The sequence below is a fragment of the Trichechus manatus genome, unplaced genomic scaffold (genome assembly GCF_000243295.1).
Source record: "Trichechus manatus latirostris isolate Lorelei unplaced genomic scaffold, TriManLat1.0 scaffold00065, whole genome shotgun sequence".
Lineage (NCBI taxonomy): Eukaryota > Metazoa > Chordata > Mammalia > Sirenia > Trichechidae > Trichechus > Trichechus manatus.
In genome coordinates, this window is record NW_004444001.1 from 2,469,223 (window position 1) to 2,485,122 (window position 15,900).

Here is a 15,900-nt window from a genome sequence, read left to right on the forward strand (position 1 = left end):
AGGACCTAAGGGGCAGGGGGCACTTTCACAGCCCAGGGCATGAGGCTCAGCTCCCAGGGAATGAGGGGACCAGCGACTCCCCCCATCCACCAACCCCAGCACTACAAACCCCTCCTCCTTCACTGGCCCTGGGTGGGGAGGGGGAAACCAACCAGATAGTGCTTTGCAGTGGAGAGAGGGCAGGGGCAGGCCCCCTATGCACACACACTCCTATCCAGGGCACCCTTTCATGCCAAGTATATAAGAACTGGGGGCTCCACCCCGCTCCCAAATTCAGTGTCCAATACGGGGGCACAAAATCACAGAAGCAAGACTTCTCCTCTGCCCCTCTCAAGTCATGCCTAACCCTGAAAATCAGCTGGCCATCATCCTCCCAGCTCCTCTGAGACTCAGCTGGGGCTAAGGTTAGGCCAGCCAACTCAGGTGAACAATGTGTTTGCAGGAATCCAGCTGCTTACAGGGATGGGGTGGGGTTGGCGGTGTCATTCTTCAGATTGCCTGGGCCTGAGACTTTGTGCTGGGCCCCTTCAAAGGGGGCACAGTGAGAAAGGTAAGTATGACATCCCAGGAATAGGTTGGGGGCGCTGGGGTGACTTGGGGTCTCCGCCATCCAGCCCTCACTCTGGAAACAGAGTTCCATGCAGCAGGTAGCCCACCTTCTTTGTCATCCCCTGGATGGGGGACACTCACAGAGCTCACCAAGTCCCGCTTGGCCCTCCGTGACCCCTGCCTCCCCCACCCCAGGGAGTCCCGAAGTCTGGCCAAGGGAGAGGCTTCAGCATCTGCCCCACTTTCAGCTCCCTTCTGGCAAAGCCACTGGGCTGGAGTTCAGCCTTGAGTTAGGGGACCAGGGAAAGTCAGAAACACACCACAAATGCAGCCAGGACAAGGCCGACGTCACGCCAAGGTCCCTGGGGTGGCAGACGCCTTTCAGATGGGTCCCCTGTCTCCACAGTAAAGAAGGTGCTGGCAGGTTGGATAGAAACTTGTGCTTTAATGTGTGTGTGTGAGTGTGTGTGTGTCTGTGTGTGTGTGTGTTAGAGAGAGTGTGTGTGTCAGTGTGTTCCTGTGTCGAACGACCATCTCCAGGCCTCAGCGCCGGGCCTCTGTCCTTGTTCTCTGCTCATCCTCGCAGTCAACACAGGCCCCCTCCCTGGAGGGCCGGCCCTGCCCCTAGGCACCCCGGCTGGCGGGGGTCAGTCTTTGGTACGATGCAGACACTTTGGTGTGCCGGGGGCAGGGTAGGAGGTCCACGCAGCTCTCATCATCTCTGCAACGCCAAGAGAAAGATGGCCACGGGACCCCAGAGCTGTGGGCAGGGCTGGCAGGAGGCTGCACTGCCCGGCATCACCACCACTGCGACAGGAGGGAGAGAGGAAACAGCCAGGGCTCCAGTCAGTTCCCACAGGGGCAGGGGGACAGGCAGTCCATGGAAAGGGTCCCACTATTCAGCACCCCCTCTCTGGGGGCCTGAATGTGGGCACTGCCCACTGCCTGCCCTCAATGCACACAGACTCACTCATAAGCACAGAAGTGAGGTGGTGTGGTGTGGGGGTTAAGTCAGCCTGCCAGGTTCAAATCCTTGCTCTGCTGCTCATTAAGGCAATTTATTCGACTTCAGTAAACCTCAGTTTCTTCATCTGTAAAATGGGTCTAATAGTAAGAGCTACCCCTAAGGACTGGTGAGGATTAAATGCAATCAGTCATACCCAGGTTTTTGTACTTTGCTTGGTACATAGTAATCGCTCCATAAATGTGAGCTATTATTATTAGAAACACCTGGCCAAAGGACGGCACATGTTCACACCTGGACCCACACACACCCAGAGGTATACTCAGACACCCATACACAAGGCACTCTGATGCTGCAAATAATTGAGTAAACTCACACGAGGACAGGGCCTAGGTCTTCTAATTGTCCCGTAGGTGCCCCATAGCCTGAGTCAGGTGGGGCCCAAGGTGGGCACCAAATACACAGGCCATGTCACACAGTCATGGGTACACACATCCAGTCACTCAGACACCCTGAACCCCATTCAGACACAAACGCTCCCCCTGACACAGACAGTACCCACCCAAGCAGCCGCCCACAGACTCCGCTCCCCACCCACTTTCCATCTTGCACCTTTATTGGGATCCATCTGCTTCCGGGGACATTCTCCCTTCTTCAGTGTGACATCATCTATGGCGATATCCCCTAGGTAGCCCGAGCCTCGAACCCCCTCAAAAATAATCTAGGGTGGGGTCAGAGAGCAGGGAGCAGGGTTTGGGAAGGTTGTGTCTGGCATCAAAGACCCCCTCATCCCATCCCTCCCCCTCAATCCACCTGGCAGCCCCCGACACACACCCTGTCTGGCTCCCAGAACAAGCACTAGGCCTAGCCAAAGCTTCCTGGCCAGAGCAACTGCCCAAGGCCTGGGAGAGCCTGGGAGAGGCCTCTGGGCCCAGCAGACTCACCTGGAAGGGCCCACTGGGGTTGATGGGCACATGGGCCTGCTGCCACACATTGCCCTTATTTCCACTGAGGGACCAGGCGTGCGTGTCCAGGGCCCCTTTGTTCCGAGACCGCACCAGAAGGTTGAGGGAGCCTGTAGGGGGTGTGCAGAGAGAAAGGCCGTGAGGCCTGGGCAAGGGCACCTTCCACATTCACCAAGCCCTCCGCTCCCACTGCTGCCCATGGCACTGTCCCTGTTAAAGGGGGTGAGGTCCAGAGTGTGGGCATCAAAACAACCTCCCCCAAGACGGGATCTTCTCCCCACCCTCAAACTGGTCCAATGTCCCACTAGCCCAGGGGGGACCTCGACATGGGCAGGGAAAGGACAGCAGCCGGACTTCAGTTCATCAGGACAACTCGCGAATTTTCCTTCAACTCTTCCCATCTCGGCTAATCAGTTAATCTCCCCACCCCTAAACACACACACACACACACGCACACGCACACGCACACGCGCGCAAGCGCACTCACACACACACTTCCCCCGCTAGACAGGGGAGTTGTCCCAGGGCAGTGGGGTCTATGTTGAGCACAGAGCAAGAGTACAGAAGAGCGCAACACATATTCCTGCTGGTCCATGACACATTGCTCGATTTCTGGAGGTACAGGAACGGACTTTACAATTTTTACACATGTGTTTTAAGAGGGAAATAAAGCTAGCCCCTCCACGATTTCTCTACTATTGATGCTTACGACAAAGCTAAAGAAAAGACTGTATTGATTTAAAGAATGATATTAGTACACGTGCAACATAAAAACCAAAACAAAACCCCAGCCTGCTGCCCTGGAGTCGATTCCAAATTACAGTGACCCTAAAGGACAGAGTAGACCTGCCCCACAGGATTTCCAAAGCTGTAATTTTTACAGAAGTAGACTGCCACGTCTTCCTTCCACAGAGCAGCTGGTGGGTTTGAACCACTGACCTATTGGTTAGCTGCCGAGTGCTTAACCATTGCGCCACCAGGGCTCCTAAGCTGTGGTAAAAATGGTGAAAGTAAAATCTTGGAAGCATTAGCCTGGGGTGCTGAGCCCATGTGCCCACAGCACAGGGGCCTGGAATTCTGGGGGAGCCAGGGAGCACTGGAAGAGAAGGAAGGGATCATGGTTTGGCTAAGAGCACCCAGGCAATGTCAATGCCCTCTCTCTGGCTCTGCCAGCCCACCTTGAGCCCCAGTGACATGAAAGACCTGGCTCAGAGGAAAGAGGGATCAATCTTAGATGGTGTCTGGTGGCTGGCATTTCCATGGCGCTGCCCATAGACAGAGCCGCACCATCTGTGACGCCAGATCAACACACACCCCAGTGAGGGACAGCCACCAAATGTTACCTGCCTGTGATGAAAGGAGTTGGCTTGGACCAAGGAGAGCCAGTGAGACACAAGGTCTGGGGACAGCTGGTCCCCAGAGCTGCCAGGTGGGGTGGGAGGGGAGGAAAGAGGATAGCAAGAAACACTTCCTTCCCCAGCAGCAGACCCAGGTCTGGGGCGAGGAGAACGCCAAAGATTCAAGGCATGGGGGGCACCCTCACAGGCAGGAGATGGTCCTCGAGAGGGCTGCAACCAGCACCCAGTGGACCCGGAGGGGCCCAATGCCTTTCCGGGACCCTGCTAGCCCCAAAGGGACGTCTCTCTCTTCTTTCTTTCTTAAATGGAAGCTCTTCATGTCCAAGCTACTCTCTGCTGTGGTGTGGCAGTTAGTGAGATTCACATCTTCTCTTCCCTACTTGACTCCTTAGGGAAGGTCTGTGTCAGATTCCTATTGGTTCTCAATCATTAAATGCTGATTGAATGAAGAAACTTCCATAACTGTCATCAAGGATTTTCATAGAATCTCAGGGTTAGAAGTTATCTCAGGGTTCATCAAGGCCAGATCTCCTTATCATTCTTCCTCCCTTCCTTCTTTCCTTACTCCCTACTTCCCTCCCTCCTTCCTTCCTCCCTCCCTTCTTTCCTTCTTCCCCTCTCTTCCTCCCTTCCTTCTCTCCCTCCCTCCTTCGTTTCTTTCATTCAACTAACTGAACACTGCTATGTGCTAGGCAAGGAACCCCAGCTGTGCAGTGGGTAAGCACTGGGCTGCTAACCAAAAGGTCGGCAGTTCGAATCTACCAGCGGCTCAGCAGGAGAAAGACAGTCTGCTTTCATAAAGATGTACACCCTCAGAAAGACTATAAGGCAGTTCTACTCTGTCCTATAGAGCCACTGTGAGTTGGAATCAACTCAACAGCAACTGGTACTTGTGTGTGTGTGTGTGTGTATGCATATACATATATATATATATTCCACTGCTGTCGACCCATGTGTGTCAGAGTAGAACTGTACTTCATAAGGTTTTCAATGGTTAATTTTTTTAGTAGATCACCAGGCCTTTCTTCCAAGGAGCCTCTGGGTGGACTCAAACCTCCAACCTTTTGATTAGCAGCCAAGCACTTAACTGTTGACACCACCCAGGGTTGGTCTGTCTATCTACCTATATGTCAGCGTGTGTGTATACTGGCTTCTATATGCATAAAGTATCTCTGGAAAGTTACCCAAAAGTCTAGTACCTTGATTGCCTCTGGAGAGGGGCTGTAGGTGGTAAGACTGAGACAGAAGGAGCATTGCTATTATGTACTTTTTTACCTTTTGATGTATGTGAAATACATTATCTTTCCCACATTGCATGAATGAATGAATGACTATTTTTTAAATTGTCAGTTCCTTAGTGGAGCCTTCCATGACCAGTCCTCTAGACTCTGTCAGATCTCCCTGTTCCAAGCTGTCTTGGCCCCTGTCCTGCTGCAGACACGTCACAGTGATCACTTAAATCCCATCTGGTGCAATTAGTTGTTTAAGGTCTGTCTCTCCCACTTGACTGTAGGTGCCAAAAGGATGGGGAACTCATCCATCCTGTTCACTGTAGCACCTGATGTCTGCACAGAGCAGGAGCTCCGGAAACGATGGTGCCCTGACGAGTTCATAGACTAATCTGACGCGCCTACCGGTACCACGTCTTCCGCTAGGGCATTCCTTAGGTTCACTCCCACACTTTGGAAGCAGAACTTCCTCTCACTGCTCCCAAAGCAACACCCTTTGACTCCCACGTTTAGGGTTTGGGGGAGTCAGACAGACCTGGGTTGCTATGTGGTCTCGGGCAAATTCTTCACCTCTCCGAGTTGCATGGAAACACTTACCTCACTTGGTGGTTGTGAGGGTTGATGAGACCACATGTGCAGAGTACCCAGGATGTCACCTAGCGCCTGGCAGCCACTCAATACATGCAATCTCCTGTTTTTCTCATCCCCTTCACGACATCCATCTCATTCTGGTACAGAACCACAGAACTTTTTTTTTTTTGCAAACTCAGGAAGCCTTGATAATCTTGAGACCTTGGACAAGCTGGCTCTGGACTTCTCCTCTGCCAACCTTCTGCCCACACCCCCACCAAGGACCTGGCTTCAGCCAAGTTAGGAAGCCCAGGCTTCATACGTACCAGTCCCCAGTCTCCTGTGGACCCCTCCTCCCCTCCCGCCCCCCAGCACATACTCAGGCAGACTGCATGGTCCCCGGACTCACCAATGTGCTTCCCATACATGTGGTAGAAGAAGGAGACGCAGTAGAACTTGGCGCTGGCATTGTAGAGGGGACTCACCAATCGCGCACGATCCCCCAGCTCCCGGGGCCTTGATGTCTCAATGAACATGTAGTAGCCTGTGGGGGAGGAGGAGATGCACCAACAACCTCCTCCTCACTCTGCCATGGCCTCTTCCCACCCACGTCCTTCTCTGCCTCAACCTCGATTGTCTGAATCTGAGGTGCCTCACTCCATCCCACTTCATCCTCCCCTCCTCACATCACGACACAGGAGTCTGGGTCTCTCTTCATGAGTTCTTCTTAGCTCTACTGCAATTTTTCTTCTTCCTGATCCTCTGGTCAGAGCTGTGTCTCCCCCTCAGACTGGGTTTCCCTGAGGGCAGTGCCATGTCTACCCTTAGACTGGGGCTCCCTGAGGGCAGGGGCTATTTCCCATCATCCCTCTAGCCCCCCAGACTGGGACTCCCTACAGCTAAACCCCTCCCTGAAGCAGTTCTCCATTCCTGGCAGCAGGCCATGCTCCTTACCCTCAGGGGTGCCACTGATGTCAGTGGGGGGACCGGTATTGGGCGAGCGCTTGGGATTCTGGGTGAGGGCATTCTGCCGTGTCCAGTCAAAGTTATCTGTTAGGTCCTGGGTATAGCCACAGATCTTCTCATCCTCAAAGTGGCAGGTGTTGTCTGCATTGCAAGGGGTGGTGAGATAAAGAGGGTCAGCCTCCTCAGCCCCCCAGTCCAGGTTCACCATGCCCTGTCACCCCTGAGGGACTCCCAAGCATCCAAACAATGGACCCAGGATTCCAGGGCTTGAGGAGCCAGGCAATGGTGCCCATGACAAATATGTTCCAGGAACAGGACTTCTTAACCTTTTCTGTGCTGCAGACTAGTGAAACCTCAAGACCCCATCTCAGAATAATGATTTGAGATGCATAAAAGGAAATATACAGAATTACAAAGGAAATCAATTATATTGAAATACAGTTGTCAAAATGTTGTTTTAAAAAAACACATATTTGTGATATAGTAATAAGTGGGCTTCTTTATTAACTAAGGAGCCCTGGTGGCGCAGTGGTTAAGAGCTCAGCCGCTAACCAAAAGATTGGCAGTTTGAATCCACCAGGCGCTCCTTGGAAACCCTATGGGGCAGTTCTTTTGTGCTATAGGGTTGCTACAAGTTGGAATCAACTTGACGACAATGGGTTATGAACTAAATCACAAGATCTAGGGTTAGACCTAATAACTACTGTACTTTTGAAATACTAATGAAGGTAAATGATATTGCGAGATATCTGCAACAACTGTAAGGTGGTGTGAAAACACCTGATTCCTACTGATAACCAAGTCACAGGTACTGCTTACACTACTGTGGATTGTTTCCTGCATTCATATTGGCAGGAGGCGCTAAATTTCTGCTAGAAGTTAGGTAAAATAAAAAAGTAACTGCATGCCCTTCCAAGTTGCAGGCTCATGGACACATGAATTGTATACACAGACCCTTTGGTGGGTCCATGGACCACAGATTAAGGATCCCGGCCCCAGAGAACAGGGCATGTGGATTAGCCTGGTCTCTCCTTTTTTTTTCTTTTGGGGACAGCGCAGGTATTTGCTGAGGGAGTCACAGAGGCTGAGAATGGTGCTGAGTGAGGGCAAAAGGCCCTGAGTTAGAGATGCCCCCACTCCACTCCTGCACCCCCCCAACTTTAAGCCCCAGAATAAATCCCAGATATGGTATCTCCAAGCCCAGCCCTGCTAGCTTCTACTTCTTCTTCCGGCTGCCCCCTTCCCCATCCCCCCAAGCCCATAGAGACACAACAGTAAAGTCATCTTCTCTCTGGTGTCTCTGGGGGTCCCTTCCACCCACCAGGAGAGCATTTGTGTCAGTAAGTGGAAGGGGAAGTGGGTGGGCAGGGAGCTCTCACCTGACAGGTTTGGAGAGTTGATGGCTGAGAAAGCAAGCAGGGAAAACCAAGTCAGAACAGAGGCGTGAGCTGTGCACAGGGTGCCCAGACTTGGCACCTGGCCACAGGATCCTCAGTGCCAAGACTGGGGCCAGACAGGCTGAGCCTACAATAAGGGGGGTGGGAGCTACGCAGTGGGGAGCCCCAAATCCAGGAACCACATGGGGGGGTACAAGGGGTCTCTGGGCATGAGAAGGGCCCACCCTTCCCACCACCACCACCACCACCACCATCAGCAGCACCACCTACGCTCCGTGTAGTGGATGATGCGAGAGGCCATGTCACCAGCCCCGAAGGTAGTGTAGGGTGTGAGGCGGACCTCGTAGCTGTGAGGCACGCGGAGGTCAGTCAGGATGTACTCCAGCAGCTGCCCCTTCTCCACACGCCGCACAGGGATGGCCTTCACCACAGCGTTATGCTGGTTCAACTGTAGACACAGGGAGTTTCCAGATGCCTGGCAGTCCGTGCCCTCCACCAGAGCACCAGTGCAGGCCCCTGGTGTGATTTGGGGGACAGCATGAGGGAGCAGAAAGAGCAAAGGACTAGGAGTTCAGGCCCTCGGTTTCCTCATCTGTGGAATGAGGCAATCATCCCTGCCATGCCCACCTCTCAGGGCTGTCTTAATAACAACAGTGATAGCGACACGTACTGTTGCTATCAATGTGTGTGGGCACTATTCTAAATGCTTTCCTTTTATTAACTCATTTAATCCTCAAAATAACAATCCTATGAGGTAGGATATTATAATTACCCCCATTTTGCAGATAAGGAAACTGAGGCCAAAGAGACTTGTAGCTCACTTAAGCTCATACAGAGCTGGGATTCTAGCCTAGGCAGTCTGCCCCAGAGCCACACACTTCACATTCATACCAGCTGTCCTTTGGCCTTGGCAGAACCACAGGCATTTGACTGTGTACGAGACCAGCATGGTTACTCTGGCCTTGAATTCTAGAGACCCCATAGATGAAAGACTGACACATATCTCCCGCCTCTAGCTCCTGACACCAGAATAGACTCTATGTTCTGTGAGCAGGGCTGACTCTAGCCCCTACAGTCCCAGCAGACCTCTGCCAGTTCTCTGTGCCCAGAGCATGGGTCCAGAAGGGACAGGTCCCCAGAGCCTCCCAGCTCCTGCTGTTTGTGTCCAGAGCACTTTCTCTCTTCCCATGAAGAGTTCAGTCTATAACAGGATCAATGTGCCCAAGCCCCTATCTCCAACCCCTGCCCCTGGCCCTGATGAGCATTTCTACTCCCTGCCTGCACCCAGGCCCCAGCTCCCACTTGGCCCACCTGTCGGACACTGAGTCTATAGTTCAGCACAGGGTCCACAGCGTCGGGCTCCCTCTGGGTCCACTGCAGCACGTAGGAGTAGTTCTTGGACAGCTTGTGGCTGCGGGTGGGGTTGGGGGTGTCGAAGTAAAACTCCGGGCTGTAGGCTTTGGCTGAGAGGGCGGGGAGGGGGGCATGGGGCCGTGGAAGATGGAGGGATGGGGAGACACAGAGAGAGGAAGCAAGGGAGGGGGCAACAGAAGAGGATGGGGTGGAGCAGAGAGAGGGTATGGGGGAGATGAAAAGAAAGGAGATATTGTGAGAGGAGATGTTAGGAGAAAAGGGAGTTCAGGAGAATGCGGGAGAGGTAGGAGGGAAGGTGGGAGATGTGGAGAAAGAAGATTGGGAGTTCCGAGAGGCCACATTGGTAAGAAAGGAGAGGAAAGGTCAAGGAAGAAACAGAGAAAAGAGAAATTTCAGCAGACACAGAGTAGGGATATTAGGGAAGACACAGGGAAAGAGGATTTGGGGAAAGACAATGAGAGTTGGGGATATTGAGAGAGAAGGAAGAGAGGAAATAGAGAAGGAAAAAAGTGGGAAGACAGGGAAAGTGTGGGAGAACAGGGGAGAGGGGAAGGAGGTGGGAAATGTCACAGGGGCCTCTGGCTGGCAGGGCTGGGTGGGGGGCGCTGGGGAGGTGGCCAGTGACTTGCCATCCTATCCCCCTGTTGTTGAGTGGGGGGATCCTCACAAGGGCTGAAGGGACACCCAGGCAGTCTGGAGCTGTTGGGAAAGCTGGGAGTGCCGTGGAATGGGCACACCTAAGGCTCTCCAGAGGCACTGCCACCAGTTCAGGCAGGGAGGCGGCACGCCCCAAATGGAGGAAGAGGGTGGCAACCCGGGCAGCCCCTCTCCATTCCCCTCGGTCCTCACCACGACCCTCCATCTCTTTCTAAGTCACCCGCATCCTGTACGGAAGTCCCTAACAGCCCACCCTGGAATGGCTTGGTGAGGAGTTGGGAATTTCTGGGAGCCGAGGAGCTTGCACCATGTGTGTTGGTTGGCCCAGAGCCACCCGTGACCGTCAAGAGAAGTTGCTGAGGGGCGTCTTCTCTCCTTTAAGCTACAACTTAAGAGAGTAGGGTTTCCCAGCCGAAGCTGCTGGGGCCGGGATGAGGGAGGGATAGAAACCCAAAGGCTGAGATGGGGCAGTGACTAGGGCTTGAGTGGGCGCGCCTAAACCTGGTGTGGGCGGGGCTGAAGGGGGCGGGGCTGAAGGGGGCGAGGCCGAAGCCTGCTCTGGAACAGCTGGAAGCGAAGAGCTGGATTAGGCGAGACTGAAAGGGTACAGCCTGTGCCTGGAGTGAATGGGGACCTAGACCTGGTGCGGATGCCCCCTTAAAGGGCCTAGACCTGCTGCGGGCGCGGTTAAAAGGGCGAAGCCTAGGCTTGGAGAAGGTCAGGTTTGAAAGGCCGAAGAAAGGGGCTGAGCTATAGTGGACGGGGCCTACGACAGGTATAGGAGGGCTTTGAACCGAAGGCTTACACCTAGTGTGGGTTTGAGCAGAGGGGCATGGCCCACGTCTGGAGGGGGTGGGGCGGTAAGAGGAAATCAGGGATTGCATGGGTTGGACGATGCGGGGTCTAGACCGGGCATGGGCGGGCCTTGGAAAGGCAGAGCTCCACCGCAACTGCTTAAGCGGGCTTCAAAGGGCAGAGCCCAGGCCAGGCGTGGCAGGGCTGGGGTTGGGGCGGAGCCTGACCCAAGACGGGCGAGGTTGGGTAGGCGGGACCGACTGGACGCTCACCCGAGACCTGGAAGAGGCAGGCAGCTGAGCCCACGTCGTTGGAGACGCTGCACTCGTAGCTCCCGCTGCTGTCGCGAGTGACGGCGTCCAGGCGCAGCTCAGCGTGGTCGGGGGCCTCGGCAGCGGCGGGGATAACCGGCGGCGGTGGCAGCAGCTGCCCTTTGAAGCGCCACACTGCCGAGGCGATGCGCTGGGGGCTGCCGCGCAGTAGCGAGCAACGCAGGAGCACCGGCCGACCCAGCGCTTGGCGCACATCCTGGGAGCTGGGCTCCACCTCCGGCGGGACTGGGGGCGGGAGTGGCGGTCAGCGGGGCTCTCCCCACACAGTGGGGCGGCGACACATTTTGCCCCTACTTCCGTGCCCCTCAGCCTGGAAGGGTCTCGGGGCGAATACACACTCGCAACACACTCATGCAACAGCCGCCGTCACACCTCCCCGACCTGCAGAAACCCCTCTTCCGGCCATTCCCTCTAGCCTTGCTTCCGCAGACTGATTCTGTAGCACACCTTAAATGGGTCCCTCAATCCCCATGTGATAAGCAGCATAATGTCGTGGTTTAGAGCACGCTCTCTGGAGCTAACTGGCTTAGGTTCAAATCCCAGCCCTACCACTTACTAGCTGTGATACCTTAGGCAAGTTAGTTAACTTCTCTGTGCCTTGGTTTCCCCATTTGTAAAAATGAGGGACTAATACAGTCTATTAGAAGAGGGCCGTAGAGGGCTAAATGAAGTAATACATTAAAACGCACTTAGAACAGTGCTTGGCACGAGGTGATTTAACTCTTATTATGTTATTTGATACAGTGTGCTCTCCTTGAGTGTCTTTCCACCTTTAACCTCCCGTCTCCACCTGTCAAAATCACGGTATTTCTTTGCTCACTGGGTCCCTGGGAATGAAGATAGGGAGACCCTTGATGGTGAAAGTGGGGCAAGGGCCACAGACCTCCGTGTCCTAGAGGATGGGGGTGTCAAGGAAGGTTGAAGGGTATCGGCATAGGTGGAGGGGTTGAGTTGGACTGGGGTGAGGGGTGAAGAGGGATCAGGCTGGGCTGGGAACCGAGAGGGACAGCTGCGAGGTTATCTGGATGGGGCGGTGGAACTCACAGTGCACGTTCAGCTGCACCTGGGCCTCACGGGGGCGCACGTTGAAGCCATTATAGCGAGCCGTCTGGCAGCGGTAGGTTCCGCTCAGGTCGCGGCTCACGCGCTCCAGCCGCAGCTTCCCGTCTGGAGTCTCCTCCAGGGGCAGCCCCGAGGGCAGCAGCGCAGCCTCCTTGTCCACGCGCGACCAGAGCACAGGCGGCCGCGGCTTGCCCCGCACCTCGCACTGCAATTCTGCGGGCGAGCCCTCGCGCACAGTCACCACGGCCCTGCCCTTAGGCACGCTGATTGTGGGTGGTACTGCGGGGGGAGGGGGGAAGGGGGAGGGGCGTAGTTAGAGCCCCCACCGAGCTCTGCCCTTGGGCTTCTGCTTCCCTTAACCCGGGCGCTAGTCTCCCTCCTCCATTCCAGACGTCCCACAGCCCCTTCAGTTTTTCCAAAGCAGAACTCATCTTTGCAAATCCTACCTCCCGGGTTCTCTATCTCAGGGTCTCCCAGCTCAGAAGGAGACCTGAAGTCAGCCTGGCCTATTCCCTCTTCCCCGCCCCCGTACTCCAACTTTACTAAGAACCTGTTAAACATTTCTACTAAATATCTTCTCTCAGTCCCCTCTCTCCTTCCCACTAGGGCAGGGCCAGTTAAAGCCTCCATCTTCTCTTGCCTAGAGTGTTTTCACAGATGGCTAGTCTGTCCTCCAGTATCTTTCCCCTTCTTCCAAAGTAACAGAGTATCAGGGCACACAGCCACCCAGAATAAAGACTGTATCTCCCAGCCTGCCTTGTGGCCAGCTGTGACCTTAACTAAATTCTGCCAATAGGATATGAGAATGGGGAGGAGGACTCTTCAAAGGGAGAGGCTGTGCCCATTTCCTTCCTCCTTCCTGCAGATTGGAAAGCAGATTGATTGCTGCAGCTGGAACTGCCATCTTGGACTGAGGTGGCATATGCCAAGGATGGCAGAACATGACATAGGAGCCTGGGGTTCTAAGGACTTGGTGGAGCAGGGTCACCATGCAAGCCTGGCCGGCTCACCTCCAGACTTTTACATGAAGAGCAGTCTAGCTTGTTTACCAAACCACACCAAACCCATTGCCATCCAGTCGATTCCCACTCACAGTGACCCTATAGGACAGAGTAGAACGCCCCCACAGGGTTTCCAAGGCTATAAATCTTTACAGAAGCAGACTGCCACATCTTTCTCCCGAAGAGCGGCTGGTGGGTTCGAACCACCGACCTTTCAGTTAGCAGCTGAGCCCTTAACCACTGTGCTACCAGGGCTCCTTCTAGCTTGTTTAAGCCACTATTATTTAAAGTTTTTCTGTTAGTCACAGATGAACCTAATTCAGCCAAACCTAATCCAATCGAACATATTGCTCAAATGGGAGGGCCTTCTGAAGACCTCCATGGGTGCCATCCTACATCACATCAAACAAATTAAAATGCACCCATGTCCTACATTAAATATCATTTGTAAATAACTCTACAAGGCAAGCTGAGATCCAGTTATCTAGTTAGCATAATCTAGACTCTGTAGACATTTATACATTTATGGCTTTAATTTTGCAGTTTTCTCTTTGTATTTTGGAGCCAATTAATTTGTTTTTTCTGGTCTAAATTGTTTCCACAAGGCCTTAAAAAGCTTCCATGCCCTAGGCATCAGACCTGTGAGCCAAATGGAGGAATCGGCCCTGGGCCCAGTGGATTTCCCTGTCTCTACAACATCCCAGCTCGCAGGCTAAAGGGCTGTTTCTCCTTTTGAGGCCACACTAACCTCAGTTTAAAGCTCAAACTCCTTGGCTTTGCAAACAAGGCCCTCGCGCTCCAGACTTTGCCACCTCCCAACTTCATCTCCCCTTTCCCATCCTGGGTCCCAGCTGTAGGATCCATCTGTAAGGAACATACTTCCCTGGACACACCAAGTCTCACATACCTTCGGAACTCCTCATTCCTTATGCCTGTTGTCCACCCACCTGGGCTTGTCCACCCACTTGCCAAATGCCAACATACCTTTCAAGGCTCACATGGAGTATGCCTCCTCTGAGAAGCCTTCCCTGACTTCCCCAGGCAACTTCCTGCATACTCCTCCTTTACTTCCTCTGTCCTATATCCAGGGTTTGTCCTCCCATTTCCTGCCTGTCCCACCTCCCTCCCCCCACACACATCATCTCCTCTGGCTAGGCAGTAAGCTCTGAGGTTGTCTCTAGCTCCTCACCCAGGGCCTGACACACAGCAGTTTGCAAAATGAATTTGTGGGATATGGGGAAACTTGACTCACTCCCAAAGCCCAGCTCAAGTCCACCTCCTTCTGGAAGCCTTCCTTGACTTCTCCAGCTTCACTGGACCTCTCCTCGCCATATCACACACTATATCACAGCTAATAGTCACAGATGTCAGAATGGAAGGGGCCTCTGAGGCTGCCTCATCCAGTCCCTCACAGAGGAAAAACTGAGGCCCAGGGAGTTGAAGGGCTTAGCCAAAGTCAGCTATTCAGTGCAGGGTGCTGGAGGCTGGACACCAGATTCTGGAGACCCTCTTGAAAGTCATCCTCTCTAATCTCCTGTCATTCTGAAAGTATGAGCCCTTTAACAGTGGCTAAGACAGCAGGCTCAGAAGTCAGATTGCCTAGATTCAAATCCCAGCTCCACCACTTACTGCTGTGTTACCTTAGAAAAGTTTTCTTAATTAAACTCTCTTAAGTTTTTTCATCTATATAATGGGAAAACAAACTATCTACCCCGTAAGGTAAATAATGAAGGCAAATGAGATAAATACAAACTCATCAAAGCAACTTGTAAACACTCAATAAATGTTAGCCATTATTATTTCATTATCATTATTTATTATTATTGGAATAAAGACCCAAGTCCTTATCATGGCCTTTAAGGTCCTACGTAATCTGGCCCCTGCTGACCTGCCTCAGTGCATTTGCACATGCTATTGCTTGGCCTGCACTGCTTTTCTCCCAACCTCTCTTTCTCCCCTTTGCCCGATAAAATCCTGCCCCTCCCTCAGATTTCAGATTAAACATTCTAACTCAGAGAACTCTTTCTTGACTTTCATGTATTGTAGTTTGAAATGGTATATTTATTTGTGAAACTATCTGAAAAACGTCTCTCCCTCCTAAATTCAAGGAAGGCAGAGTCTTGCTTTGTCCACCACTGTACCCCAGCACCTAGTACAGTGCCCAGCATTTAACAGGTGCTCAATAAATGCGGTGGGCATGAACAAATGGTGTCCTCCTCAGTCTGGCCTCCCATCCCCAAGCTGTTGCTCTCCCCTGGGGGAACTGTCCAGCTCCCTCACCCCTCCCCAAAATCCCTCCAGCTGCCCACCTGTCTCAGAGGAGATGTTGACCTCGACGCTGAGGTCAGGCACAGGTGCCCCGGGGAAGGAAGCCACGCACAGGTAGGTTCCATAGTCACTGAAGTGCAGGTCGATGAGCTCCAGGCTGCTGGTGACTGCAGGCAACTCAGGGTCATTGCGGGTCACCAGCAGCCGCTTGGACATGCGTGCTGGCTTGCCGTTCTTGAACCACTGATAGGTCACCTTCTCCTGGGGCACTGCGTCCACATGGCATGACAGCTTCAGGTCCTGGCCCAGCTGTATGTTCTCACTCTCTTTGATCACATCGGGGGTGATCTGGAATGTGGCATTCTTCATGGCTGTGGGGTGGGGGGGTGGGAGGCCAGGTGGTTGGGGCTGGC

General features: G+C 53.4%; 1 protein-coding gene across 1 annotated transcript in view; it reads right to left on the minus strand.

The window, feature by feature from the left end:
* Positions 1 to 992: 992 nt before the first annotated feature.
* The window catches only part of MDGA1 (MAM domain containing glycosylphosphatidylinositol anchor 1), a 59,452-nt gene continuing 44,544 nt past the window's right edge, over positions 993 to 15,900 (minus strand). Inside the window, exons 7-17 of the mRNA XM_004379421.2 lie at positions 15,529 to 15,858; positions 12,201 to 12,497; positions 11,097 to 11,381; positions 9,310 to 9,461; positions 8,269 to 8,446; positions 7,981 to 8,004; positions 6,590 to 6,742; positions 6,045 to 6,179; positions 2,458 to 2,588; positions 2,126 to 2,234; positions 993 to 1,356 (exon numbers count right to left, since the gene is read on the minus strand). Coding sequence (XP_004379478.1) covers positions 1,265 to 1,356; positions 2,126 to 2,234; positions 2,458 to 2,588; positions 6,045 to 6,179; positions 6,590 to 6,742; positions 7,981 to 8,004; positions 8,269 to 8,446; positions 9,310 to 9,461; positions 11,097 to 11,381; positions 12,201 to 12,497; positions 15,529 to 15,858 — 1,886 coding nt within the window. The 3' untranslated portion in view covers positions 993 to 1,264. The remainder of the gene's footprint in view (positions 1,357 to 2,125; positions 2,235 to 2,457; positions 2,589 to 6,044; positions 6,180 to 6,589; positions 6,743 to 7,980; positions 8,005 to 8,268; positions 8,447 to 9,309; positions 9,462 to 11,096; positions 11,382 to 12,200; positions 12,498 to 15,528; positions 15,859 to 15,900) is intronic.